We start from the raw sequence: 27,510 nt of genomic DNA, 5'->3' as shown, positions 1-27,510 counted from the left end.
TGACGATCCAACAAAAGGAAAAGAAAAAAAAAAATAACATAAAAGGTATTCGTTATGTAAGAAAGAAGCCATTTATTTTGTTAACATTTCTGTGCATGACTTCACAGTAGCACTGTGATTTCTATATTTTGAAGTATACAAAATAAAAAGACCAGCATAGATCAACATACATTAATAACAAAACAACTAAGTTGAAATTACATACTTTGCTTAAAGTACTTTGGTATGACGTCAAAGCATTTATATATCTGCTTACATATATATGAACTCTAATACATTTTGCCTCTTACCAGCCCACAACGTGGTAGCTTCAAACACTTCTGTGGATGTGTCAGGGACTCCTGATATGGAAGTGCACTCTTGACATTTCGACAAAGAAACATTTGCATTAAAAAAAGAAAAAAAGCAAACAAATACAAAAAAAATAATAATAATAATAAAACAGGAGTCTTACAGACTTGGTACAACATGATGGATGTTTCCTGTGCTCAGGGAATACAGCATCAACTGCCATACTCATTTCCATGTGCACAAACAGCTGCTTCTCATGACTCTCCAGTGTTTGTTTGTTTTTTTAACTTATCAGCCAGTAGTAGGCGACAGAGGGACTTAAGAGCTGATATAAAGAGATAAAACCTGAATAAAATAACTCTTAAGGAGGAGTATTTCTCAAACAGTTTCTCAGAAAAGCACTGAATAACTTATTCATATATTTGGTATTTTTCATGTAAACATTCACACCCTCTCACTTCCCTCCTTGGTCTGCCTCCTGAGGTGTCTCTTCCTGCCTTTCTTCTGCCCTAATGTCACCTTCTTTCTGCTCGGCAGGCTCTGAAGCCAGCTGTTCCTCCTTCGAAGCGTCAGAGCTTCTGTCTTGTTCTGCTTCATGCTCCATGTCTTCCCTGTTGTCATGGTCGCTCTTTGTCATTTCAGCGTTTGCAGTTTCACAGTCCCCTTCCTTGTTTTCAGCTTCTTTAAGACTACATTCAGCTTCCTCTGATGGGCTGTCCAAAACCTGGTTCTTGACCCCATTTTCTTTTGGGCTGCACAGTTCACATGGGGTCAGTCCACTCCCAAATCCTTCCGCCTCCTCTCCAGCTGACCTCCTGTGCTGTCTTGTGGGCAGTCGCCTTTTAAATGACAGTCGTGCGCGGGTCTGTGTGGAAAAAATAAGCAAAAGGATTCATTTTACATCTATAAGAGTGTGCAGGTTTTCAGCTTTAAATGATGCAAGTAACTGTTTAGGTTTAATCAGCATATGCGTGACAGCACCAAACAAATGACACCCAGGGACTCTAACTAGGCTAAGGGGATTACATCCTCAATCCACCCAGCAGGAGCACACATGAACTACAGGAGCATCTTGCTTGAGCTTATCCAAGGCCGGCCTGCTTAAACAGACGTTGCAGAACCCCCACTGAGAAGCACGTCAGTAGGGACGGGGGGCATGTACCTGGCTGTGGTATCACAGCTCATTCGGCAATTAGCGTGAGAAACACTGGGGGCTTCAATGTGACAGCAGCTCATGTTGGTCATTTTGTGACTAAAGTCACACAAAATTCACCACGAAACATAAAAGAAAGTTAAAGGTGTCATCTAAGGTGCATTTTGGCCTTCTGAAAGTTCAAAGTAATAAGATAAAAGTAGCCTAATTATACTATAAGGAGGAAGCACACAGCAACAATGGCTTGGTGCGCTTACCTTGTTGATGCTTGGCAATGGGGTCCCTTCAGGAGGGCTGTCGAAGCTGATGGGTTCCTCCTCTTCACTGGATTGATGCGAAGGTTGCAGGGTGGGAGTCAGAGGGCTCAGGCGGCTGCAGGGCATGGTGGGGGACAGCGGTGCCTGTGGCAGTTTCACCTCTGGAGTCTTTGGTGAAGGCAGCAGAGCAGTGGGTGACAGAGCGAGGTTGGCCTGAAGGACAGGAGAGAAGATCCTGAAGCCAAGATACTAAAATTCTTCCATACATTTTAAAATTCAATAACTTATAAACATACCAGAATAACAGTTTACTGAAACACAGAACTTGCTTTATAAGGAGATTAGGTGAAGCAGAAACTAAACTCTAGCATTTCTTTGAACATGTGTAAATAATATTTCCAGTCACAATCTGAGCATCGTTCTTTGAAAACTGAATTGAACTCATTACTTTACAGGCCTACGCACTTGATATTGCTCTGCGTACAACTACAACATTCCTGTTTTAAAATGTCACTGCTAAAAGTCTGTCCTTGAAAAATCAAAGTGCTACAAATAGCCGACAAATTAACCCCGCCAACTAATGTCTTACCTGCACCGGAGAGAAAAGAAAGAGGGAGAATCTGCAGCCCTTTTGTCCCATGGCTGCCCACCGTGTGAAATTGCAAACCAAAGGAACTCAAGTAGCAAGTTAAAGCCTCGCCAGAACCTCTGTAGTCCGTGATCCAATTAGCTCATTAATCTGTGCAGATTGCTGCATAAGGGACAAGCCTCTCCCCTTTTACCTCCCTGCGTGTGAGCGGCTCAGGCACCAGTGAAAACAGAACAGCGGGTGGCAGTAATGCTTTAAAAAACAGACTCCTTAATACTTGCTGCAATAACCCATCATTAGTGAGCTTAGCAGCTTTTCCCCCCTCCTTCACGAATGAACCATGTGTTGCACCAACCTGCAGTTTCTCAATGACGGCAGAGTTCTTCAGCTTGACTTTAATGGGATTTGGTGGAACAGCAGATTTCTGCCAGAGAACACAGTTAATGAAAGACAAGCATACAGTGGATTCACAACTAATATTTGCTAAAAGCTAATATTTATCAAAAGTTAATATTTACTAAGAGCATTGGTTGATTGTGCTTTAAGGCACTTTTTCTTATAAAAGTAGCCCATTAAGGCATATGTCCTACCAAATGCTAAGAATTGTTATATACATTTAATCGTATTTCAGTTTTGTTACTAACAAAATACACATTTTTATTGTTTTTATGCTTATGTAACATTTCTGTTGTGCTTTTTATTGGCCCATAACTCAATGATATATTTGCGTAGTTTGTTTGGCATGTTGTCATTTTACTGGGAGGAAAAACAACAGGCCTTTCCCAATGATTGAGGCAGAAGAAGAAAACCAAAAACACGAATAATAAAATACCACATTTATCAACATTACACTACCCACTATGTCGAAACTGTGAGGCTGCAATGAACATGCAAAGTAAACAAATCCAAGTCTGTCTTTGGGGACTTTCAAGAAGCCAAACGTAACACGCGGGTCAATGAATGAACGCGGTGACTCACATCTGACTCGTCGTTATCATCCGTTTGATTTTGCAACTTCAGGGAACACGGAGGTCGTCTTCGAGGCTACAAATTTAAAGGAAGAGAACGAGTAATGATTCACTAACTGCTTCCTTTAAGAATACACATATTTGAATAATGTTCTGCATGGACATACATGTTTATAGATTTTTGTTTTGTTATACAGGACAAATAAAATGCATTACCTCGTCATTTGAGTTGGGCATTGGAAGAATATGACCTTTGAACTTTCCGGCCAGCTCAGCCACCGACGGCTTGGATGGAGAATTCTTCTGAAAGAAAGAAAAGAAAAAGGAGGAAAAGTGAAAAATACTGTATGAAAACTTAAATACACTGAAAAAAAATTATTTTTTAGTATTTCACACACAGACTTCAAAGGTTAATGACAATTCCACAATCGTGACAAAAGAACAGTGAATAACAATATGATAATATTAAACAATATTTATATATAGTGTGTATATACTATAACATGAAAAAATCAAAACCTTAAACATAATAGTGCATCAAGACTTGGTCATAGAAACCAAACTGTGGAACTGAAAGGCACTTTTAATTACACCCCCCCCTACTTGTCCAAGCTGAATGTTGTAACAAAGGGGTGTAACTTGCTGAACAAACAGAGCTAAAACATGATCTATTTTAATAAACATGGCATGTGCAGAAGGCAGCAGAACACAAATCATGTTCTAAGATAAAAAAAAGAAGTTTTTCGCTTCCTTCTTCTTAACAAGACTCCATCAGCGTGTCGGTTTAGTCAGGTCCTTAGAGGATCTCATCTAGAAAGCACAGGAAGTGAGCCCCCCTCTTTCGCTCGGTCTCTGCAGCTGTTCCACATCACGCTGCAGCCTGTGACAGGAGGGACCTGTCCTCTGCTTCAAACTGTTATCACTTCTTGGCTGCTTTACTTTCAGTCTCTCCCACTATTCCCAAGCTGATTGCTAAACATCCCTCCTCCGCACTTTGCTTTGATGGCCAGTAACTCACTCCACTCTACTGTGGCTTAAGTAATAAGTTTGCTGACTCTGTCAGACCTAAATCTAAATTGAGAAAAACAGCATCAGTACTAGTTTTTTTCCCAGGGTCTAGGTGTATGTTATACCAAGTATTGGGACCGTGCATTAACTGAGCTATTTGTTTACATAAGTTGGCAGTCGAAGTTATGCCAGGACTGTGCAGATTCCAGTGCATAATGCAGCCTTTTAATGGTTTGCATTGTATTCACTGCTTGTGGGACCCCTCCTTTTCTCTTTGTGGCTTTCATATTACATCTCATTACCATCATACTTTTATTGACCACTAAAAAGCTCGTGCCTCTCCTCACATCTGCGATTTCAGTCACATTTCCTGGGTGTGCACTCGCAGTTCACCCGCCTTGCACATTTTGAACTGTGGCCCATGAAAACATGGATCTCCCAGGCTTCATAGATAGACACATTCCACATTTTAATCACACGCCTTATTTTCCTTTTTCCCCCCCTTGTTCTCAGCATGACCTCACCACCTTGCTCCCTCCACCCAAATACGTAATGGCACCAGCGAGCCCCGCAGTGCCTCTTGTAACATTTCTCTGCATTCTAATCCAAAGCCAGCCCTTTTCCTGAAATCTCTTTTGTCATTCACGATAAATAATAATTACAAGTGACCACCCAGTCGTCATGACATTATTTTGTAACCTCTAATTGTTTAACTCTTTCCTGTCCTTCAAAAACAAATGCCTCCTTGAGAACAAAGTCAAAACACGTGCAGGGGACAGGAAGTGGAACTCTTTGTTTTGTATATCTATGCTCTGATGTTTTAGGTGAAGAAAGTCTCAATTTTCCAACTGCAATCGTAACTGCTTATGCGCAGGAAAAATACTACAACTTATTAAAATATGGAGAAGCAAGTAAAAGTAAAATTGATATATGTAAATGTCAAGAGGGTCTAGGAGTGTTAGTTATTTAACATCTGCACAGCTTCATAAGAACTAATTGGAGGTGCATTATTATTCTTTCATCCTTCTTTTATGTAAGCCCTTATCTTTAATGAGCTTCTTCATGTGGAACGAAAATAAATGTCATGCTCCATAAAAACTCCCGACTTTAATGACACTTACTACGCATTTATATAAGATGATAAATGTAATTCTGTTCATGCATAATGTAAAAATATCCAAGGCATGTATTATCAACACATCAGCAGTTACTTTAAAACTAGAGTCTTGCATATTTTGAGGTAACACCCAAAACCATGCGACATACTGTCTGTGGACGTAAAAACAGTGGTTTTATTAGGTTTCTCATCAGCTTTGAGTTTCACAACATTTTACAGATACAAAGTCAGCACTCTTATGAAAGATGAAGTGCATCTTAACAACGCCAGTGACAAAAATCTTTTTCGTCTCAGCTCATGAACACATATAGCGTCATGAACTGTGTCACCAAGATGACAAAAAGGCTTCTGGTGGGTTATCACTACTACACATGCTTAACTTTGGTGGGACCCCAAGCTCAGTGGATGAGTGGGAAACTATGTTTCACTGCGGGAGAGAGCAGGGCAAACTATTTCTGGGGCTCTAGCCCTGGGAAAAAGCACCAGAGCCGTGCAGGCTTCCTGGATCACAGCTCTACTCTGTAACCCCTCGGCTCCTAAGAGAGTGTGTCCCTGGACATGCTAGACCACATCTGAAACATAACATAATCTAGCACACAGGGCAATTGAACATATCTAAACAAGGAAATGAAAGGAAAAGCCTTCTAAAAACATGTGACACACGCACACACACACACGCACGCACACAAAACCAGGCCCAGCTTAAATCCAAGAAAGCTTCCTGGAAATAGCTCATTTAGGCTCGCTTTTGCACAAATTAAAAGTATTCTTACCATTTAATAGCTGCATTTTGATGCTTTCAATAAGACTGGCGTTTAATGGATCAGAGGTAAAGTGTATCGTCTTTAAGTAAATGACTGACCGCAATAATGTAAGCAGACATATGCACTATAGCCCCCACCCCAGCAAATATCTCCACACTGAACAACCACCAGCTTTGCGGTCTTTTTGACATCTAGTCGAGTTTGTAAAACAATACGAAATTGAAAGGTGTGAAGGAAAGCCACTGATGAAATATACTTCTCAAACATTGTCTAGATGTCTTTGTTTGGCTTTCTATCCAAAAAAGGTTTGCATTAAGTTTCATTTTTTCCTTGTATCAAGTAGGGGGGGGAATAAAATAAAATAAAATGTTATCGATCGAGTGGACAATGAGAACATCAGGAACGATAGCCACTGAGTAGACAATGTACTGCTCACACCACAGCTTTGTAAGGAGAGGATATCTATGACAGTGTAACATATTTACCATGTAACAATTTAAATAGATTTTAGATAAACATCAGGGCTGCTGTAATACTTCTGGCGAACACCATGTAAGAGTATTCACTAAGATTTAGTTTGTTTAAAAAAAAAAAAAGAAAGAAAGAAAGAAAGAAAGAAAGAAAGAAAGAAAGAAAGAAAGAAAGAAAGAAAGAAAGAAGGTTCAATTAGTCTGGTTTTGTCAGACTGAACCTGTATAATACCTGGAAACAAAATCCATTCATTGAATTCTATTATTGTAGGATATTTACCTTATAATATAATGTGCGCTATATCAATAAAACTGATTCTTTGTGGTCATATGGTGACCAGTTTTGACCTGAGATGTAACATCACCATTTTAGTCATGTTTGCTGGGACATTACTTAATGGATGAGCCGTGTTAATTTCATTGATTAAGTCTTTTAGTCATAGTTTTGAATCAACAAGCTTTTTTTTCCCCTGACGATAACTAAATAAAAACTAATGCACAAGGACAAAAACTATGATAAAATGTATTCACACTTGCGTAGACGTATAAAAATAAGATGAAAATGTTCTGGACAGACAAAATCCAATCAGAGTTAATCAATTTGTGTAGAAAGGCGGGACGACATGAATTTGATCTGCTGCCGACAAACGGAGCGGGAGGAGGCAAGCTCCCATGCTCCCCGTTTCTCGTGAATACGCGACAAAATGTCAACACATGGGATAATAATAAAAGTAGACACATGAACACATTTCACTTTTGATTTAAGGAAAATAAGACGCTTTGTAACTTTTGTATCACTTTCTGTTTTAGCCAGTCTACAATAACGTTACGATATTTAGTCAACTAAAACTAGAGTAAATTAAAAAAAGAATTTAGATACTAAATTATGACTATAACTAAATCAAAATTTGCTGCCAAGTTAACACTGCCCGTGAGAATGCAAATATTTGATGCAGTCACATCAAATACTTTAAATCCTCATGTATCTGAGTGTGTGATGTGTGTGATGTTGGGGCACCTCGACATACAAAGAGCACGGCAAACAGTCAAACACTCACTTCTGCTGGGTGGTCACAGGGTTGGGGTCAAATACGAATGCATCTGAAGAGATTTAGGAAAAGTGTGGATAGTATCTACTAGAGTAATCAATAAATAAAGTGAGAAAATTAGAAAAAAGTAAAATTTTACTATCTAACAGTGGGACCAAAACTGGAGACCCGTTTGCCATCAGGAAGACATTTCTATGGTTACCTATGAGGTTTAACAGTGTCTTTAAATAACTAACTGAGAAATTAAGGTGCTACAATTTCTTTAAAATCAATATACTGCTCTACAAAAGATATTTTGAAATTGCTGAGAAAATTCTCTACAAATTCCACATATTCTCTGTGGGCTGTGCTTAGAGACACAAAGGTTATTGCTAACCAGTGCCTTCATTTTTAGGCTGTGGATGAAGACACGAGGTTTACTGTATGACTAGCAGAAGGAGAACAGAGAGACCACAGATCACACAAAACCAGTTATTGTCCGTTCCTGTGATTCCCATTTCCAGAGGCAGGAGAGAAGAAGAAGCACATGATGTTAGTCTGCGTAAATCTTAAACATATCTGCTTGTGCAGTTGTCTGAGAGCAACAAGCCATGTACATAAAGGAGCTGATAAAGGTGCTGTCTGGCGCAGGATCTTTTAACTCTCGATCCTAATAATGTCTAACTGGTGAGCCTCAGGGTGTGGATCGGTGAAAGTGAAGATAAATACAGCACACAGCTGTTCAGCAAGACTTTGTTCAATAGGTTCACCAAGCCTAATGGCTTCAGTTTGAGTCTGCAGACTTTGTTTTCACAAGTCAGCGTGTTCTGTCAGGGGGAAAACCACCACAGTTAGCAGCTCCCTTCTGCCTACACTTGTTAAGTGGCGAGAGAACAGACAGGCACTTTCTTGCTAGCTGCATTTCCAGGAAAACATGATGTGTTTTTGGACCAGACCTCATCTGAATATGTCAGTTTTCCACTGCCCATTACTGGCACCACCGTTGTGTGTTTTCACTTACGTGTGCTAGTGTTATAAAAGGTCCTGAATCAGAGGGATGAGGTAAATGGACAAACTCATTCACTTGTTGCTGCAGCCTCCGGGGAAATGGGAGGTGCTGCAGACACAGCCTAGCACTGTCGACTGAGGAGACAAATATTAAATAAGCATCCAGAGAAAAGGAAAACAAATCCAAATGACCCGAGAACAGAAAGCTGCAGATAAAGTTATTTTTCCCAAGAATACCCAGAAGGCCAGAACACATTTTTCTCAAATGTGATAAATGCACCAACAATATCAATATCCCAAGTGACTTTAACTGCAATTTGATTAAGAAATTGTTAATGTAGGAATGCACTGTTTAACAAGAATCTGAGAAACAAAAGCTACCAGAATATGTGAACAGCTCATAGTAGAGATTACAGCTCCCAAACATTTGAACTTGTTCAGGAAAACTTTGGTGACTCTCACAGGGCTCTGGTATTCTCATTCACTCTGATCCAAACAGCACAATGAGAAACCATCAGCATAGTGAATCAGATGGTTGACATTGTGGACTAAAGAACACCGACAGTCACGGGATGACATCATTCAGTGAAGTCACTTTAATTACATGGTACCTTCAGTGTGCCAGAGGATCTGGGATCTGTTCAGGCATAGCGGCATAGTGATCATATTTTGGCAGTTTGGCAATAGCCTGAATAGTGTAGTGATGGGAGTAAAGGGATTTGAAGTGGCACATACGTATGAAACTGGATGTAGACACAGTGACATTATAGATGAAGCTTGTGAATAAAACGTATTAATTTTTTCCCTGATTTCTTTCTGTTGGGAATTCAACCCATCCTCCCACTTTTCCACTACTCTACCACTTCCTCTTCCCAACATTTTCTAAACTCCATTCCTGGCACCACTATATTCTGCTAATGAGAGTTGAACTGCATGTGTTTCTAGATCATTTCAAGCAAACTTAAGGCTTTCAGACCTGAGTGCAACACACCACCACCCTGTACAGCAGGATGTCATTTGTGTTTCAACTGGAAACCTTACAGTTTGACTTTACCCTACTACCACAACCACCACAAACACAGAGTCCTGAGTAGTATCTACATGTCACCTGTCTTCTACACTTACTAAGGATAGTTTCAAATCTTATTTAGTGAATTTGTATATGTGGACAGGTTAGCCCAACATCAGCCTGCTACATTTAAACTGAATCATAATTTACTGCCAGTAGAAAATCTCTTCTCTCTAAAAAGAACATGGTGGCACAGTTTAGGTTTGCTAAGTTGAACTGAACAAACCACAAGACTTTTGATGATTTGGTCTTGTTTTGCAGCCAGATAACCTCTTACTGTCATTGACTTGTACAGCAGCTCCTATGTACACCGCAGTATTCTTGAGTCACATGTGAGGCTATATGTCACACAGCTAAAGGTTGACCGAATCTGGGTCACACAACAGGACGATCATTTCAAACTTCCCAGCAAATCTGTAATGAAATGGCCAAACATCAGCCTGACGGAAACACGCTGGTGTGATGTTAAGAGAGCTGTGCATAAACGAATGCCCACAAACCTCAAAGAACTAAAGAACATTGTAAAGAAAAGTGGGCCAAAATTCCTCCACAGCGATGCGAGAGACTGATAAAGTCATACAGAAAACAATTTCTTTGAATTTTTGCCAAGACAGGAAAAAGATATTGAATCGTTGGGCCTACATAGATTTTTACAAGACTGCATGAAGTGCTATGAAAACTCTTTTTCACATGACTGTACATGCCCAAACCCACAGGATGCACGTGTCTTCCAAGCTACAACAACCTAAAAAGCTCAATACCTTTCACACAGTTCTGGAACACACAATACATTAAATAATAAAGCATCAATGATGAAATCATAAATATTCAACATCTTAAAGAGGTTGCAAGATCTTCCTTTTTAAGAAAAATGCAAAAGTTGATGTGGGAAAAATGGCAATTGCAAACTATGTGCATCTTGCAGCATTTATTGCGTTTGCACTACTTTCTGCCAAAAAAGGAAATCAAGAGCATGGCTAGATGCCAAATTTAGAAGAGGGTGGTTGAAGAGGTGCAGGCAGCATGGGTTATAACTGTTCTGCAGGGAGATTTGTAAGAAATGTATAAACTCATGATGATAGTGTTTTTGTAGTTTCCACTTCCTCTGTTTGGCTCACTGTTCTCAAAATCCTTCTGCACGTACCTCGCATTTTTCAGACTTTGTGCTGAAAAGTCAGCATGTTTGAGAAGCTGCAGATGTCTAAGACAGCACAAGCAGCCTCCCCGGCCTTTACAAACTTAAATGGCTTTGACTGCAATAACTTGTACCCTGTCAGCTCTGTCAAGATGAAGATCTCAAGAACTTGCCTGCAATAACCAAGCTGGGCCAGAAGTTGTGTTGCCAGCATTCAAATTACAATGATTTCTTCATGGTGTACATGCATGCGTTCATGGTGTAATTTTTTAAGGGCAAACAACATGCGTGTTTTGCTTCTACATATCAGTGTCCTCTGCGTTATCTCTTCTGTAGTTCCCACCCCACACACAGTATCTCTCTGCCTCACGCATTGCTTTGAACTGAAGCTCAAAGAGCTCTGACGCAGTCTCGTCCTGATAGCAGAACCTTTTAGTCTGAGGTTCTGTGTGGGCTGCAAATAACAACATTGTTTAGGAAAAGATCAACAAAAGTATTGCAGTAAAACGCAGCAAAAGCATTTAGAGGATTATGGGGCTTAATGAATCATTTGATCGGTCGTAAAGGTTCAAATAGCCTCCTATGACTCGAGGTGCTATAATGAGAGTCGACGTGGAGAAGTAACTTCAAGCAGCAAACAGAGAGTAGACATGCGCAACACAAGGAGACATAAAATGCCTTACTTTGAATTAAACTTGGGCAATTTTACATCTGATGGGAACAATTAAACTGCTTCAGCCAGCTGCAGAATCAAGCCCATTTGTCAACCAAACACATTGTGTGCATCCCTCAGGCGTGAAAAATATTATAAATTTACCCCTATTCGGATTTTTTCCCCTCCAACTCCATTGTTTAGATCATCTCATCTTTTATTGTTGCAGCTCACTTCTTGCTGAATGAACCGCATCCTAGTATGATTATTGTCATACTAAGAAGGAGGACGATTACTGTCTGCAGACAATAATCATTGCACTCATTCATACAGTGCATCTGCATCTTCATCTGGGAACATGCACTGCAAACATTATCAGAGAATCTATGCATTTTTAAGGAGTGCCAAAAATGGTTCGCAAGGAGTGTAAGTTACTTTTTTATAATGAGCGTAGTCCAACTCTCATGTCAACAACAGTTAAGTTAGCGCCCCCCCCCCAAAAAAAGTGTTTATTTTCACCCTGTTACTGTTATCCCCAGGGAAACTGCATGAATTGTGAGAAAGAAAAACAGTAAAGAGCACTAAGATTCTGCATGAAATTATTTTGCGATTACATCCTTTTGGAAGTCAAAGTGTTTGTATAACAAAAATAAAGTTAAAATAAGTAATACGTAGTTAGCCTATAGAAAGCATCAGTTAACTACAAGATGCTGGCTGTTTGTCCAAATATCACTTATCTAACTCATCCCAACAATGTTCAAAACTGTTTTGGAAACATAAATGAATTTTATTAACTGTAAAAGTTACAAAACATTGAACAGACACCCCACTGTGTGTGCTTTAAACGGAGATACAGCCATAACGACTCCGTGACTCAGAGGATAGGCCACAGTGTCTTCCACTTTCCTTGATCTTAGTGTTTTGCATTCCACTGAGTTTCACGGTCAGTTAGGTGTCTGTTTTATGTTTGCTACAGAGTGGACCATTCATTTGGTGTACTGAAACATGGCACATTAGCACTGGTTAGGAAAATAAGGCAAATTTCCAAACTAACACAATCTTTCCCATCAATAAGAATAATAATAAAAAAAAAAAAACCCTGTCCAAATCACAACATATATGGGTTTATTTTGCCACACATTGTCTAACATTTATGCAAATGAGTGTAGCATATGTTTAGTGAGATAGTACCTCATTTGCATTTTTAAATGAGAAAGTAATTAACTCGGAAAGTTTCACGGTGATATCTTTGAGATAAACCGTTTTCAGATAAAAACCGAGAGTAAATTACCACAGGCATGAGTACATTTATTTTTTGCCAACCATTTTTGAGCTGAAGTGTCCACTTCAGCAGTACATGTCCCAGTTTTATTCCTACCTATCCACTGAAGTATTCTTCCAACACATTCAATAAAAGCTTGCCAGTAACAACCTTTGTTACCTTTGTTTGCAAATTAGCATGAGCTTAGATAAATAATGCCAGAAGTTTCTTCCTGTTAAAAAGGAGTTTTTCCTTCTCCCAGTCGCCAAGTGCTTGCTCTTAGGCAGTCGTCTAATTTTTGGGGTTTGTTCTGTATCGTTGTACCATTTTTACCTTGCAGCATTAACCACCTTGAGGCGACTGTTGTTGTGATTTCGAGTTAAATAAAACTGAATTTAAATAAAGCCACAGGTGCATGTGAAAGTAAAAAGTCACCAAGTTTAATGGTGATCGGGAATATACATGTTTATTTTCTTTCTTTCTTTTTTTACTCTTTTCATCTGTAGTTGTAGTATACAACCTTTGACAATGGACTACATGTACCAGTGACTGCAGCGCTGCGAGCACCATTTAAAAGACATGCTGTTGTAATGCAAAAGTGGAAAAACTAACTCATTAGCAAATGTCTGGCTGGTACAGACTGAGTTTCTGTGTTATTGGTCTCTTTACTCAGGATTACATAATAAATGTGCATGCCATATGGTTGGCAAAGCGATCTCAAATACTCAGTCCTCCAGCTGTGGGGATGTTTTTCCATGAGAGGAAAACCACCACACATGCATATACAGTACTAATTTTCAGGTGTTTGTGCACATACACACAAACACAAACACACACTTGGAGTTCCTAGAAGGGAAACACAAAGTTTAAGAACTTCCATGTGTTAATCTTCTCCTTAGGCTGGCTTGAAGGAGCTGACGTAAATCAACATTTGTGACCGTGACCCATTCTTTGCCTATGCTAGAACCACACATTGGCCACCATTAGCATGTGACATCCAAAACTAAGCTAAAGACACTTGGATGACAAATTTCACTTCACTAATTGTGGTCATTGCGGAAAGACCAAATGAGCTCGGTCATCAATAGATCCATGAAACTGCTGACAGGTAATTGCAGAATATCCGGGTCTATATGCTGTTCACAGGCTCCCAAATCAAGTCACACTGGGTTTTTTAGAGGGTCATACAGAAAATGCATCAAATGCACATCAAAGCTTTGCTTCGGGATGAAAGTTCAGTTTTTGATTGTTTTTTTATTTTAACAGTTTCATTTCACTGGAAGTATTTAAAATCATAAATACTTGTTTGTTAAACACTCTTATCTTTCAAGATTTGAAGGTGGTCCCTATTTGCTACACAAAAAGATGAATAAACTCTTAAATCCAAGGTGAACAAGTCGAAAGCAATTCTAAAGAATGTGAGATCGGTTTTGTTCTCTGTCTTCTCCTGTAGTTGGAGAAAAGGGGTATTTCTGCTATTTTCCACATGAGATTAAAAAACTTAATAATGATGTCTGAGGGAACAGCTTGTTTTGCAGGGAGGAGGCCGGGAACCTGTGAGCACTCGAACAGACTTCCTATACCATAAAGAGCTTGTGTTCTTTTTTTTTTTTTTAGCTTCAGCACAAGTGAGTAAAGGAAAGTTTGGGTTCTGAGAAGTGGCAGGAGCCCCAAAAAGTACTTACAGAAGACTTAAAATGAATAAAATAGCAGTTTGAACTGTAAATTTGCCATCGCGGCAAAACAGCATCTGGTGAAAGATGTTCTAAGAGTTCCGTTTCCTTCCTCTACACTGTTGTTGTGTTGTTAAATTGTGACCACAAACCTGTTATTGAAGCATATCAGCCTGAGGCTCAAACACAATATAGGTTAAAATTGGTGTGTCTTTAGGCGCATCTATGCTTCAAAAACAGACACACACAAAAAAGTCTGAGTCTGAGTTTAAAATCACATCACGCAGCTATCACGTGCTGACTGCTATCACAAACCACATACACTATATGATCATCTCAGTAAAGACATAGGACACGCACATAATGAACCATGGGTCAAACATTTGTTAAAACATTGCACAAACAAGTCCCAGTTCCCCCACAAATATCCCAGTAATAATACTGAGCACGAATAAACTCTCCTATGATGCAATGCCTTAATTTCAACCACACAGTGTCTACACACAACCAGATTAAATGTTAAAAACATCTGGCTTCAGCGCATGGGCTGCATAACGACTGCGCTCGGAGTCATATATATAGTTTCTACCTCCATCCTGTTGAATGTGGAAAAGACCGTCCCCGCCTGCGTAATTCTCTCCTCTTCGGCCTCTTGGAGCAAACTGCTGGTTGTGAGGAAGGTGAGAGCGGTGAGAAGCGTAGCTCGTAGATAGAAACTCTGTGTTTATATCTGGAGCCAAATCAGCCTCATGGAGGTGGGAGGAGCGGGCAACTTTCACGCGCATTTGGCTCCTTCAACGCCGTCAAGTCAGTCGGATTGAAAATGTCACTTTTCCCAAAGCCTTTCAAAATAAAACGCACTTTGCCTTCACTCAAAATTACTTTTGTCTTGCAGGTTTGGCAGCTGCTATTACAAATGAAGCACAAATCCCAAAAGAAATTTTGCTATGGACATACTAATAGATGACAATCATTTGCCTTTGCCACATGGCAGCTAAGAGTTGCTGTGACAATGTCGTCAAGGGAGCCAAACTGTACGTTTCAATCCTTTACGTCACAGCAGCAGCAGATTATCTGCCAAATGAGTAAACTTATTTATTTACTCTTTTAGATCATAAATATAGTTTCTCTTGAAAATGGAGTACATGCACTATTTTATTGGCGAGAATTACCCATTTAAAGCCTTTATTTTGAAGACAACGTTGTCGCGGATGTGGTGTTGTTTTTCTTTATTTTGATGTGGTTAAGCTGCGCTGGTAATCAGGTGGGTGGTATGTATTTTTGCTGTGCATAAGAAACATGTTTGGGTAGAGTTCAGTTCCTTACTGTAGGTGATTCTCCCACAGTATCCTGACAAATGTCTCATTAAACCACATGCACTTTTGCACATTGCTATTTAATGGTTGCTTCATTTGGCGTAAATATCCTGCAGGGTCTCTAAAAGTTAACTTGACAACTAATTAGAACAATGTGACAAACTTGAAAACAAATTTTAATATCTTTAATTAAAAGGGTGGTGTTTGAGGGTCATTTCTAGCTTTAAATGTGGACATTTGAAATTCGTGCAACGTGTTTGCATATCTTATGTTTTCTTGACAATACGAAGAATTACCATTTCTTTTTTCTATAATGTAAGTCACAGATACTCACAGCTGGTAACTTACACTACCGTCAGCTCATTTTTAGTCTGTTGGCTCATTTGGAGTCTCATAAAATATATAGAAGTAACTCTGCTATCCTGTCTGTGGCCTGAATGAAGACAGGTCAGTCACTCAAAGGGTTCACATTGTTGAACTGTAAATGCCTTATGGGAATTTCACGCTTTTTTTGGCCATACAAAATTTGATACATGATATGAAACTCACAGTCATTGTGACTCATTCTGTTTTTGTGAAATGTGATGGATAGATGGTTTTAGAGTTTAGATACATCTTTATGTTCAGCTGTCAAATAGTCAAAATCCAGTTTGACGAGTCGTAGAATTGTTAGAATTAAAGAATCTAGAGCACAAGTGCCCAAACTATTCAAAATAAAGCGGGTCACACTAGTAAACCATATGTATTTTTTTAAAACACCCTCCATATTTCCCTGTCTTTCTTTTTAAGGGTAAAGAATTATGTCTCTTATGACCTCCACACACTGTCGGTGAGAAGAGGTCATAATATATCCCTGCATCTGTCATTGATTCAGGTGTGCAGAGCTTTCTAAATTAACTGTAAAGACATAAAGAAGAATGGAACAATTGAAAAATAAGTGAAAGTTTATTTAAGATTATTATTTTATTTGTACTTTTAAAACTATGTATTGTTAAATAATAAGCATGAAGATGTTTCTTATATTTATGCGTTGTGTATTAGCCCTATGACACTATAGCCTGTACAAAACTCATCCCACAAGCCTGTAACATCATTTATCTTATCCCTGCATCACTATCATGCACAAGGGATATATAGAAGTTTTACATAATTAGTTATGGTATTGTTTATATTTACAAAACAGCAATAAGCACTCTGAGCACACTAACCTCTGCCAAGGCAGCTCACTCTTTATCTACTCTTTAAGGGAACAGTATTGCATTCATTGTGTTTTCGTTCACACTTTTGGCTTTTGTTATTTGCATTGTTGAAACTCTATTTCAATATGCATGACATCACTTTGAGTACAATAATTTTATTAGTTCTTATTTATGTAGAGATGGTACATTTGCAGCATTCATTTCATTGTTATTATAACTGGTTACTGTAATGTACATAACAAAGTCACAATAAAATAATGTGGTATTTAGAATCCACATATATAATTTCCTATATGCCTGTGTATTGTCAAAACAAACAATGGCATAAAATAGCTCTATATAGCATTACTATCACTTTGACCTTCAGATCAATATTTTGGCCTTGAAAATCAAAGGTCAAGTGTGACATGATATTTTAAATCTTTATATAGTACTTCACTTTATTTTAAATATAACCCCTTTGTAAAATCATTTTGTCTATGCGCTATTTACCAATTTAAACAAGGATATTAAGAGATCATAAAGAGCACATACAAATATCAGCAATCACTTTTTGACCACTCAAATCCTCAGCATATCCCTTTTCCTTCCCCTCCTCTTGATGCGTTCCAGATATAGTGCAAGTTGCAATCACGGTATTCAAACATCTAACTAACTCCAGAAGAGGAGCATCTGTAGTTATTTAAACATTACATCTTTTTTAACTAATTTCAAATGCAACTTTTCAAACAGCTCAAAAATCAGCAAGAGAGGAAGTTGAGAAATTATTTTCAAAGATAAATAATGCTTAGTAAAGGAGTCTTGCGTGTAATGTTCTGAGTCAGTTTTGAATTTTTAAATAAGATGCTGAATCTGATGCGTTGCAGACTGTTTTTGCAATATGTCTTGTAAAACAAGAAATTCAGAGGTTGCATGAAAATGCTGTGCAGTTTAGTACAGGCTGGTTAGTTTGCTATATTGTGATTGAGTTTAAAGTACTGCATTATGTTTGACTACTTACATCTAGTGTACTATTATTAGGTTACATCAAGGGTGGCAGGAGACATCTCTTTATATTTAAGGAGATGATGCTGATTAGATTCACCCACTTAATTCTACTTTTTATATGAGCTTTATAGTAGTGTAGGAGGTGGAAATAGTTGATATATTGGCCTATAATTTTTTTTTTAAATTTAATTAGTTAAAGCCACAAATGTCAGAGTAGCAGCACAGGTCAGCTGATCACAGCATGTACACAAAAATCTACTGGAGCTCACAAAGCAAACTGGTATGTCACTTATTCCTAAATAATTATTTTCCTTAAATTGCACGGTTCCGTCTGATCTTAAGGTTATCACACCTGCTAAATCCCACATTAACCCCTGCACCCCAGGAACATCAGTGCAGTTTGTTAAAGTAAATGATACTATTTTGCAGCACCGTAAAGTGGGCTGAATTGGATTTTCTGGCATATTTCACACCCGTGCTCTAAAGTCTCTCAGTTGACCAAATGTTGAATACTTTTCAGACACTTAAATAGACATCAAGTCTCTAAGTCTATAAAATTGCAGCCTCTAAATTGCAGGAAACTATCCTAATTTGTAGAAAGAAGGAGAGTATTGACTCTTCTGTATGGAACATGGCTCATTACACAGTGGTGGCTGTTTACAAAAGGCTTTAGAAGATGAGGTGATTAGTAAATTAAGGTTCGTTATCACTGCCATTAAAGCGCCGTGGGAGTGCTTGGTGGTTTGTAAAAGGGAAAGTCGTATTTGTGTTTGTTGTGTTACTGTCACCCAGCTGTGACAACAAGAGCACGAGGGTAGCACTGCCACCCGTCTGGCTCATCATGGCAGCAAAACATGATTGTGAATGGTTGAATTACCCGAGCCATTTCAGGCTTTTATGTTCACACAAGATAAAATGACTAACACCCCCAAATACTGTTGGTCACCAAATTCCCTCGGCTCTCCATTATAGCAGCTTTCAGAGAGAACATTTTTTGGGTACAGATGATTGACCTCACAGCCAGCTTGGGGTGGCAAAAGCTTTCTCTTTGGGGAGGCGCATGGAGAAAAAGAGATGGCATTAGAGAGCAGTCTACCTAGGAATGAAGCCAGAAGGAAAGATAATGAGCCCCTGCAGGCTTTGTGGAAAGACTAGTCCTGCAGACCCTGCTCCTAAATAATCTCCATTTTTGCACAGCTTTCCTGTAGCCACATGCAAAGGTCAGTAGGCATAGGGAGCCAAACAGGAAGTGAATGCATTGCTGATAATTTGTGGAAATGAGGTAAAAAGGGAAGCTGATAAAGATTTCTTACAGGGAGAAGGTGGAAACCAGGAGCCCTTAACTCAAACAACATTGTTTATATAGTTTAGAGCAATCTAAATCTCAGGAAATTGCTGGAAATTGCATATAGCTTTCACACACTGTCTGTCTGAAGAGCAGTATATTCTGGCTCCCCCTTCTGGTGGAAACTACCTTAAATGATGTCTGTCACTGGTATCATGAAATTGCAAATTACAAATGAGGCAGATTCCCCTTAAAGCATGCAACATCGAGTTTTACCTTTCATCAGGGGTTGCTCTGGTTTCCTCTGACAGTCCAAAGATATAGATGATAGCTTAATTTGTCATTCTAAATTGAAAATAGATGTTTAAAATATACTTTGAGTGTTCTGTTAAAGTACTGGTCCTTACCTTTTACCACTTGAGACAGAAAAATGCATTTAGGCTGCTGTAATTCGTTATTACCAGGATGTCCTAAAAACTCCCTGAAAAGCCATCAGCTGATCCAAAAGGCTACAGCAAGAGTACTGACAGGGACTAGAAAGAGAGAGCATATTTCTCCTATATTGGGTCCGTGTTAAGTCCAGAATCAATTTTAAAATCCTGCTCCTCACATACAAGGTCTTGAGTAATCAGGCTCCATCTTATCTTAATGACCTTATAGTACCATATCACCCCATTAGAGCACTTTTCTCTCAGGCTGCGGGCTTATTTGTGGTTTCTAGGGTATTTAAAGGTAGAATGGGAGGCAGTGCCTTCAGCTTTCGGGTCCATCTTTTGTTGCACCAGCTTCCAGTTTAAATTTGGGATACAGACATCCTCTCTACTTTTAAGATTAGGCTTAAAACTTTCCATTTTGATAAATCATATTGTTAGGACTGGATCAGGTGACCATGAATCCTCCCTTAGTTACGCAGTATTAGGTCTAGGCTGCTGGGGGATTCCCATGATCCATTGAGTTTCTTCTTCAGTCATTTATGTGTGTTTATACACCTCTCTGCATTCAATTATTAGTTATTATTTTATCTCTGGCTCTCTTCCACGGCGTGCCTTTGTCCTTTCTTCCTGTCCTGCCGCCCTTCCTGAGTCTATTTCTGCTGCAGGCTTCTTTCTGTTAAAAGAGTTTTTCCTTCCCACTGTCGCCAAGGTGCTTGCTTATAGGGAGTGATATGATTGTTAGGGTTTTCTTTGTATTATTCTAGAGTCTTTACCTCACATTATGAAGCACCTTGAGGCAACTGCTGTGATTTGGTGCTATAAAAAAAATTGAATTGAATTGAAAAAGTACATGGAATGAAATGCTGTGTGAATGGCTGGATGTGGCTTTGAGAGGTCACTATGACTATAAAAGTGCTATAAAAATGTGATCTCATTTCTACTTAAAGAAGAAATGTCAGGTATTATTCTGTATTAACCATTCAGACAAATCCCTACTTACATATTTGCACAATGTTCGAGGTTTGCTGATGAAGTAGACATCGCAGCCTTAAAAGTGGAATCAGAACAAAGAAATTGTATATGTCTGTGACTGATTTGAGGCGGTGTAAAGAACGCCACAGGGAGGTGTTGACAGCTCCAAACAAACCACTCACATCTACTCTCTTCATTATCAGTAAAGAAAATAACCGACAGAGGAGCTGCGCCTCTTGTTGATCTTTCCCCAGGTGATGGCACGATGGTCTGTGCGATATAAGGTCGTTCAGCTTCAGCTCCTCTGGTTAAAAGATGAATGGTTCTCTGAAAAAAAGTGTCATGGGGATGAGTCAGCCCACAGCGACTATGTCTCTTTGTATTTGTACAAACCGAGGGCCGATGATTCATAGGCAAAATCATGACAGTTCCTTTTAGAGAACAAGATGTATGATAGACAGAGCTAAGAATAAAAATGGGTTTATTTTATGCTTAAGACATTGTTCAGGTTGAAATATATAACTTTGACATTACCTTTCTTTCCACAGAGTATGAGGTACAAAAGTGTGCCATTTCTAATCCAAAACCCCAAGAAGAACAATGTGCCAAGATTATGCAAGTGGAAGCAATAAAAGCAATAAGCTCCGCTACTGCTGACAACCTAATATCTTTTTTCCTCTTTGAAATGCACTTAGAGCAGCCATTACTTTGAATATGGTGATGTGGGGACATTGCCTGCCAGTGTAAATCTAACTCAGGGTCCATTTAATATAATAGCCATGTCATCTTACATGTGATGACCGGCACGTACACAGACCCAAAGCCTCAAGGCTCAGGTGGTATCACACACACAGACAGCAAGTGCCCCATTTTCATACTAATCTTCTTTTATCAAATGTATGCTCCATTAACACACACACACACACACCACAATACACAATGTCAGATCTGCTCATCTAATAGCCCTCAGCTAATAGGTTTCATTTTTTGTGTTTTTGTTGTTTTGGGTTTTTTTTTATTAAGATAACAGTTACTCACCATAGATTAAACAAATCTTACAGCAGACTATAGTTGGCTACAATTAAAAATTTCACATGAACATACATGTCAGATGTGGCAACCTTCATTGGTCATTAACAAAGAGAGATTACTCGGTACTTGTGAGCTGAAATGATGTGTGTAATAAAGAGCTAGAAAAACGTGTAGCAGCGCACAATGCAGAGGTAAATACTTCTGCATGAGGGGCGTATGACTAAGGCAGGAAGACTGCAAATGGACTGTAAATTGACAAAAATGATAATGCGACATGGCAGACCATCATCATCGTGTGTCCGTGAACAGAATGTCATTGAGAAGTAAGAAATGTGATTTTTGCATTGAAGCGCAGCGGAGCGCTCAGCCCTGTCCCCCCCTGCCTCCACCATGGAAAAAAACAGAACAAACATTTCTCCTCTACGAGCCTTCTCGACTCCTAACCCCCTGAACTTTAAAGAGACCTGCAGATTCCCCCCTGGCAGTGAAGTCAAACAAGCTTGTGAGTGCTCATTATGTGTTGACTCCTCTCAGACCCCTGTAAGGCTTTCATTCAGGGTGGAGATGTGATCTATTACGCAGAGCTGTCTCTGGCCACAGCGGGCTTGCCTGGGCCGCTGGTGCAGCAGGAAGAGCCGCTTGGCCGCGGCCCTGTACTTCCGAGACATCAGGTTATAGACGACGGGGTTGATGGAGGCGCTAAGGTAGCAGAGAACCATGGAGGCCATGTTGAAGTTCTGGCTCAGCATGGCTGTTTCGTAGTCGTCCACCTGGGCGAAGAGGTTTCTGCCGATGTGGTACGGCAGCCAGCAGATGATGAAGGCCAGCACCACCACCACTGAGAGGGAAAGTTTGGAGGGATAAATTAGTTTGATAAAAGTTATATAAGCAGACAGCTATCGCTCTCATTGTCTGTGCAGCAAGCTGAGGAAGCAGCTTATGTGGGGTTTTTTGTGTTTTTTCACACATAGAGCACTAAATGGCCATGCTTCAGACTATTTATCCCAGCTTCTTATCAAGCACACTGCTTCTCACAGTCTTCAATCACTGGCTCGAAATCTGCTGGTTGTTCAGGTACAAGATTGAAGACTGGGGATGACAGAGCACTAAGGTGGCACTAAGGAACCGTCTCCTATTACAGTTATTTTTAGCTGACTGTGGACTCCTTTAAAAACCAGTTAAAAACATTTTTGTTGATGTTATACTGATTTATTTTACTCTAATTTATATACGGCAGTCTAACTTCCTGTTTTGCCCTGATGATGAGGTTAATACGCAGGCAAGCGTTAATGACTGCCTGCAGATAAGATCTGCCATAACATTACTGAAGCATTATGGGTCTCCATAAGTCTCAGCACATAACCGGGCGTGTTGTGCGTGTTGTAAAATGTTGTTTCAAATATGCATCCAGTGGCTCTTTAGTAAAAAATAAGGCAACAAAAAAAGCACATTGGCACATTATCTGTTTTGGTATCCAGGTGGGTAGAGGGTTTCAGCGTTTCTTAGTTCATTATTTTTACAGATATGCCTCTGTTTGTTTTCTGATTCCTGCCCAATACACAAGAGACATGAAGATATTGGCAGGCATGAACAGACTCCTTGAATATTTGTGAATGAATGAGCAAAACTTAAATATATGATTGGAAAAGGGAAAAAAATATCTTTAGTTCTAAAAATAGTAAAATTCTCATAACACTCAGCTACTCTGCTTCATTGTGTGGGAGTAGTTGGATCAGATTTGATGAATGGCAGCAGTCATTTCAGATTGGTGCACTGATATATCTGATGTTTTACAGCAAAGCCTTTTTTTCAGAAGACCTAAATAAAAATAGTATACACAAATATAGAAAACTCGTGTGGCAAAAAAAGTATCCAACTTACTTGGAGTAATTAAATTGTGTTCATGTTGAGCTCATTTATAACGAGAAGCTGATTAAGAAAATTGGCTTTCGGGATCTTTAAGTATCCTCAGATCTGTGGTCTACGCTTACCCTTGACATTTGTTAATGACCAGCAGCAATTACAGCTAAATCAAAAGAGCTTCTCTCCTTCTTCCCTGAAGTGACTGGAGACTGTAATTGGCTCCAACAATGAAGTCACATTTTTACGTAAGCTGGCCAATTAGAGCGCATATGCAGCAGAAAGCTTTGCAGAGAAGAAAACACGCCACAAATCCAGCAAAGAGCAAAGTCAGAAACAGTGGGTGAGGTAATCACTGAGTCACCAGTATTGATCACGAAGCCCCTGCAGAATAAATTACTATAAACTTGTAATGGTGGAGCAATTTCTGTGAAGACCGTGATTGTTTGTTCAATAATAAAAATAGAAGTGGATGTAGCTCACATTGGCCTAAATATTCCTAAATTAACAATGACAGTTATTCATAAATGTAAGACATTAATTGTAGATTTAGTGTGAGACTCCTGAGATGTTAAAAAAAAACAAAAAAAACAGGAACCTGGCATGGAATTTTCCAATAAGGCTGATTCATGCAGGTCCCTCATGGTGACAGTCCAATTTGGGATTCAGTGGATACAAATGGCATTGTGTTTGATAACACGAGCTCTGCACAGTGTATGCTCAGCTAATGAACAGCATTTATATCCTAATACATACACCATGATTAAACATTTAGTTAATGTGGACAGGCCTGGCCTGGGTCTTTAACTGTAAAACAGAGTTTCCTGCACAGTATACCAGAACTGCAAATTAAAGCAAATAGTATTTGCAGTGGCAGGACGTGATTAGCTCCAGACAAAATAGAGTAATTAACCAGCTGGTATCAACAGCAGCACACATGGAACCAGCTTTTTCTTGATCAAGACAGAAGTAAAACAAGAGCAAATGATATATTTTTAAGGTGAAACTACTGGCTTTTAAATCAGTTCATTGACATGTGTGGCAAATACTGTGGCAAAGGCAGTGCAGGAAAAGAGAAAACCTGAATTCAGACGTGTCCAATGTGTCTGCTGTTTGGCCTCAGCAGCAATAAAAAGGGAGACTGATGATATAAACTGATGCCTCCCTGAAAAAAAGGGGTTTTTTTTGTTTTCTTGTCTGTCCTGAAAGGTTGCACTGAATTTGGAAAAAAGAGCAGCTCCCTCCTCCTGTAATCAGCTGTAAAATCAACAAAAATTTAAGGAGCTGGTCTCATTTAAATGAATTTAGGTGTTTTTAAATGATTTGGAGAAAGTTACTTCAGGCTGTTTTGCCCTGTTGTTGGCCCTAGACAATGATTTTTACATGTTTCGTAATTGAAATTCAAACACCTTTATATACTATTGAACAAGCACTCTTGCACTTTTGATGTACTTATTTTATATGTTTTGGTTGGGAGTGTTTTTGTCTGTCTGTCTGTCTGTCTGTCTTGGTGAGGATGCTCTTGCAACATAGATTTATAATCCTAAGAGTCATTGTATCGTGGATAAATAAAGTTATATAAAAAATAATAATGCCATTACTCTTGAATTTAAGCAGATTGTAGGAGCAACAGCAGATAAAGCAGAATTTGAAGATCATGGAATACATTAAATGCCACCGTTTTGTGCGAAATCAGTGATAATTATTATTTAAACGTTTATCTGCAGATGGCAAATGTGAGACTGAGTCACAGTACTGGAACAGGTGGCTGTCTAATTCTTAAAAAATCTCTCTGATGTACAAAATGTGACACTTTTAGAACCTGTAAAAATGTGCGTGCTCTGCTGGGAATCAGCATACCAGAGATATATACTTTCTGCATTGATGGAAATGTTCTTACTCACCCAGGATCTTGACTGTTTGCCTGTGTGGCCTCTCTCGGGCCAGCGCACAGGGGCCTTGCAGGTCATTTTTGCTCTTCCATAACTTGCACCCAATGGAGCCGTAGAGAAAGATGAGGCAGAGCATTGGGCAAAAAAAGTATGTGGTGGACACCCAGAGCATGATGTGCAGCTGTCCCGAGATGATGGCGTAGTTGGTGTGCTTGCACTGCCCCGTGTTGTAATCTGGGTGTGTTTCATTGTCATACTCGACCCCTACCAAGAAGAGCGTGGGAGCTGCAGAGACCAAGGCGAAACCCCACAGGGCAAAGATGATGTACTGGACCCTGCGTCTGGTCACCACCGCCTTGCTTCGGAGGGGGAAGCTGATGGCCAGATAGCGCTCGATGCTCAGTGCCGTGATGTGAAGGATCGTGGCCGAAGTGCAGCCCTCAAAGATGTAGTGATATAAGCGGCACACGACTTCCCCAAAAAGCCAGGGGACATACTTCCACAGGCGGTACAGATCAAATGGCAGGCACAGGAAGATGATGAGGTCAGAAACTGCCATGCTGGACAGATAGAGGTTGGTGGTAGTCTTCATGTCCTTGAAGCGCTGGATGATGAGGATGGTCATGGTATTGCCTGTCACCCCGACAATGAAAATAAGGATGCAGATGACAGTGACAGGGATGAGGGTGGAGGTGGGGAACAGGGAACCCTCGTAGTGGTGGTCATCTATGTTGTCCATGTCCTCTGCTCCACCAGCATGAGGTCTTGCCCAGGGCATGCCAATTTCATTAGGTGCTGGCACAGTAAAGATCAAAATCTGGCCTCAGGGACCCCCTGACAAGACAAAAATTACATGTTAAAGAACCAAACCAAATGCTATAGACTTTTCATTACTGCAGACATAATATGAATACTTAATTTGGATAAATCATAAATAAACTCATTGCACATAATAAAAATGCCACAACGACACTTGATGGTAATGAAAATGCAGACTGATTTTAAGCATTGCACCACATGTCAATGAAGCAATAATATAAACTCTAACAAAGATAAATACAAGATTTATGCAAAACTACATAATAAATAAAGCACTGCAGGTTATAGTAAGTCATGCAAACCCACTAGTACAATACATTAAACCTTAAAAGGAAACTTAATGGTGTAAAATACATTTTTGCTGGTGATGTTACCTTGCAAATGGAGAGATCTTTTAAAGTTGAAACTTTTTGCAGTCCCTGTTGTGGTTCTGTGTGAGCCGAAGGAGAGCAGCGGTGGCAGGAGGTTCGCATTGAAGTGGCAGAGCCTGTCCTGGTGCTCAATAACTGGTTGAGCTGTGAGAGATGAAGAAAGGAGCACGTCCTCCACAGCACCCTCAGGAGTCCAGGAGTAACAGTGTGGGTGTCTGTTGTTTGTGTGTGTGCGCCTGGGTAATCTTTATAATCAAATGACAACAGGACAGATGATGGTAAAAGGCAAAAGACGGAAGGAACCCCCCCCCCCCCAGATTGAGGATGATATTATTCTGGGTTGAACATGAACCCACAAGACATAAACATATAAAAATGGCTCTTAATTCAATGATTCATGCAACAGTCAGTGTGCGTTTGCTGAGCTGTTCGGAAGTAGTAGTACTGAAACACCAGTTTTCTGATATTTCTTTCAAGCTAACATTTATCCCCACGCTGCTTTGCTCTGTTGGTTCACAGCCACCAGATCCATTACAACTCGACGAACCTTTCAGAAAAGAGACACACTGACATTAGGGTGTATTTGTGAGTTTACACTGAGCTGGCCCATGACCAGATGAACCAGTCGGACCTAAGAAAGGGTCAGTGTGAAGCTCTCTCCTCTATCATTGTTTGCGCTGTCACAGGGAGGCCTTGTTTGCTTGTTTTGAAAGGGTTTCCAATCCATCTTTCAACAACAGCCAATGTTGTCCACAATGCGGCAACCGAGATGAGTAAGCACACTTTCGCCTTCATTAATTACACCATTTTTAGTTGTATTGCTTAGATAGGTTTGTGCAGAGAACAAAAAGTCTCCCATGCCCACAACTTCACACACTAGACTGAGCTTCACTGTCCCTA

General features: G+C 39.6%; 2 protein-coding genes across 3 annotated transcripts; both read right to left on the bottom strand.

Moving 5' to 3' along the window:
- Window positions 1-52: 52 nt before the first annotated feature.
- On the bottom strand, window positions 53-15,156 carry zgc:153184 (uncharacterized protein LOC751652 homolog). 2 transcript variants are annotated; one of them, XM_063493930.2, is made up of 6 exons: window positions 15,033-15,156; window positions 3,475-3,561; window positions 3,269-3,334; window positions 2,646-2,714; window positions 1,702-1,914; window positions 53-1,156 (listed from the first exon to the last, which is right to left on the bottom strand). In XM_063493930.2, exons 1-6 carry the CDS (start codon window positions 15,036-15,038, stop codon window positions 746-748), a joined length of 852 nt encoding a protein of 283 aa, XP_063350000.1. In that variant the 5' UTR covers window positions 15,039-15,156; the 3' UTR covers window positions 53-745. The 2 variants fall into 2 exon arrangements, with proteins under 2 accessions (XP_063350000.1, XP_063349999.1); XM_063493929.1 differs by having other exon boundaries at window positions 3,475-3,558; window positions 15,033-15,122.
- Window positions 15,157-22,198: 7,042 nt separating this feature from the next.
- mlnr (motilin receptor) lies at window positions 22,199-26,198 on the bottom strand. The gene is made up of 2 exons (XM_063492612.1): window positions 25,433-26,198; window positions 22,199-22,506 (listed from the first exon to the last, which is right to left on the bottom strand). Exons 1-2 carry the CDS (start codon window positions 26,196-26,198, stop codon window positions 22,199-22,201), a joined length of 1,074 nt encoding a protein of 357 aa, XP_063348682.1.
- Between the last annotated feature and the right edge of the window lie 1,312 nt (window positions 26,199-27,510).

The sequence above is a fragment of the Pelmatolapia mariae genome, linkage group LG14 (genome assembly GCF_036321145.2).
Source record: "Pelmatolapia mariae isolate MD_Pm_ZW linkage group LG14, Pm_UMD_F_2, whole genome shotgun sequence".
NCBI classification, from domain to species: Eukaryota; Metazoa; Chordata; class Actinopteri; order Cichliformes; family Cichlidae; genus Pelmatolapia; species Pelmatolapia mariae.
This window is presented reverse-complemented; position numbering and strand designations above follow the sequence as displayed.

What these genes read in the sequence shown, in the direction of transcription:
- zgc:153184 (XM_063493930.2), bottom strand. An exon ending in ATGATAACGACGAGTCAGAT is followed by an intron (nt 2,715 to 3,268) that starts GTGAGTCACCGC and finishes GTTCTCTGGCAG; the next exon opens with AAATCTGCTGTTCCACCAAA. An exon ending in CCGTCATTGAGAAACTGCAG is followed by an intron (nt 1,915 to 2,645) that starts GTTGGTGCAACA and finishes CCTGTCCTTCAG; the next exon opens with GCCAACCTCGCTCTGTCACC.
- mlnr (XM_063492612.1), bottom strand. Translation starts at nt 26,198, where the DNA reads ATGCCCTGGGCAAGACCTCATGCTGGTGGAGCAGAGGACATGGACAAC. An exon ending in GCAAACAGTCAAGATCCTGG is followed by an intron (nt 22,507 to 25,432) that starts GTGAGTAAGAAC and finishes TTTCCCTCTCAG; the next exon opens with TGGTGGTGGTGCTGGCCTTC.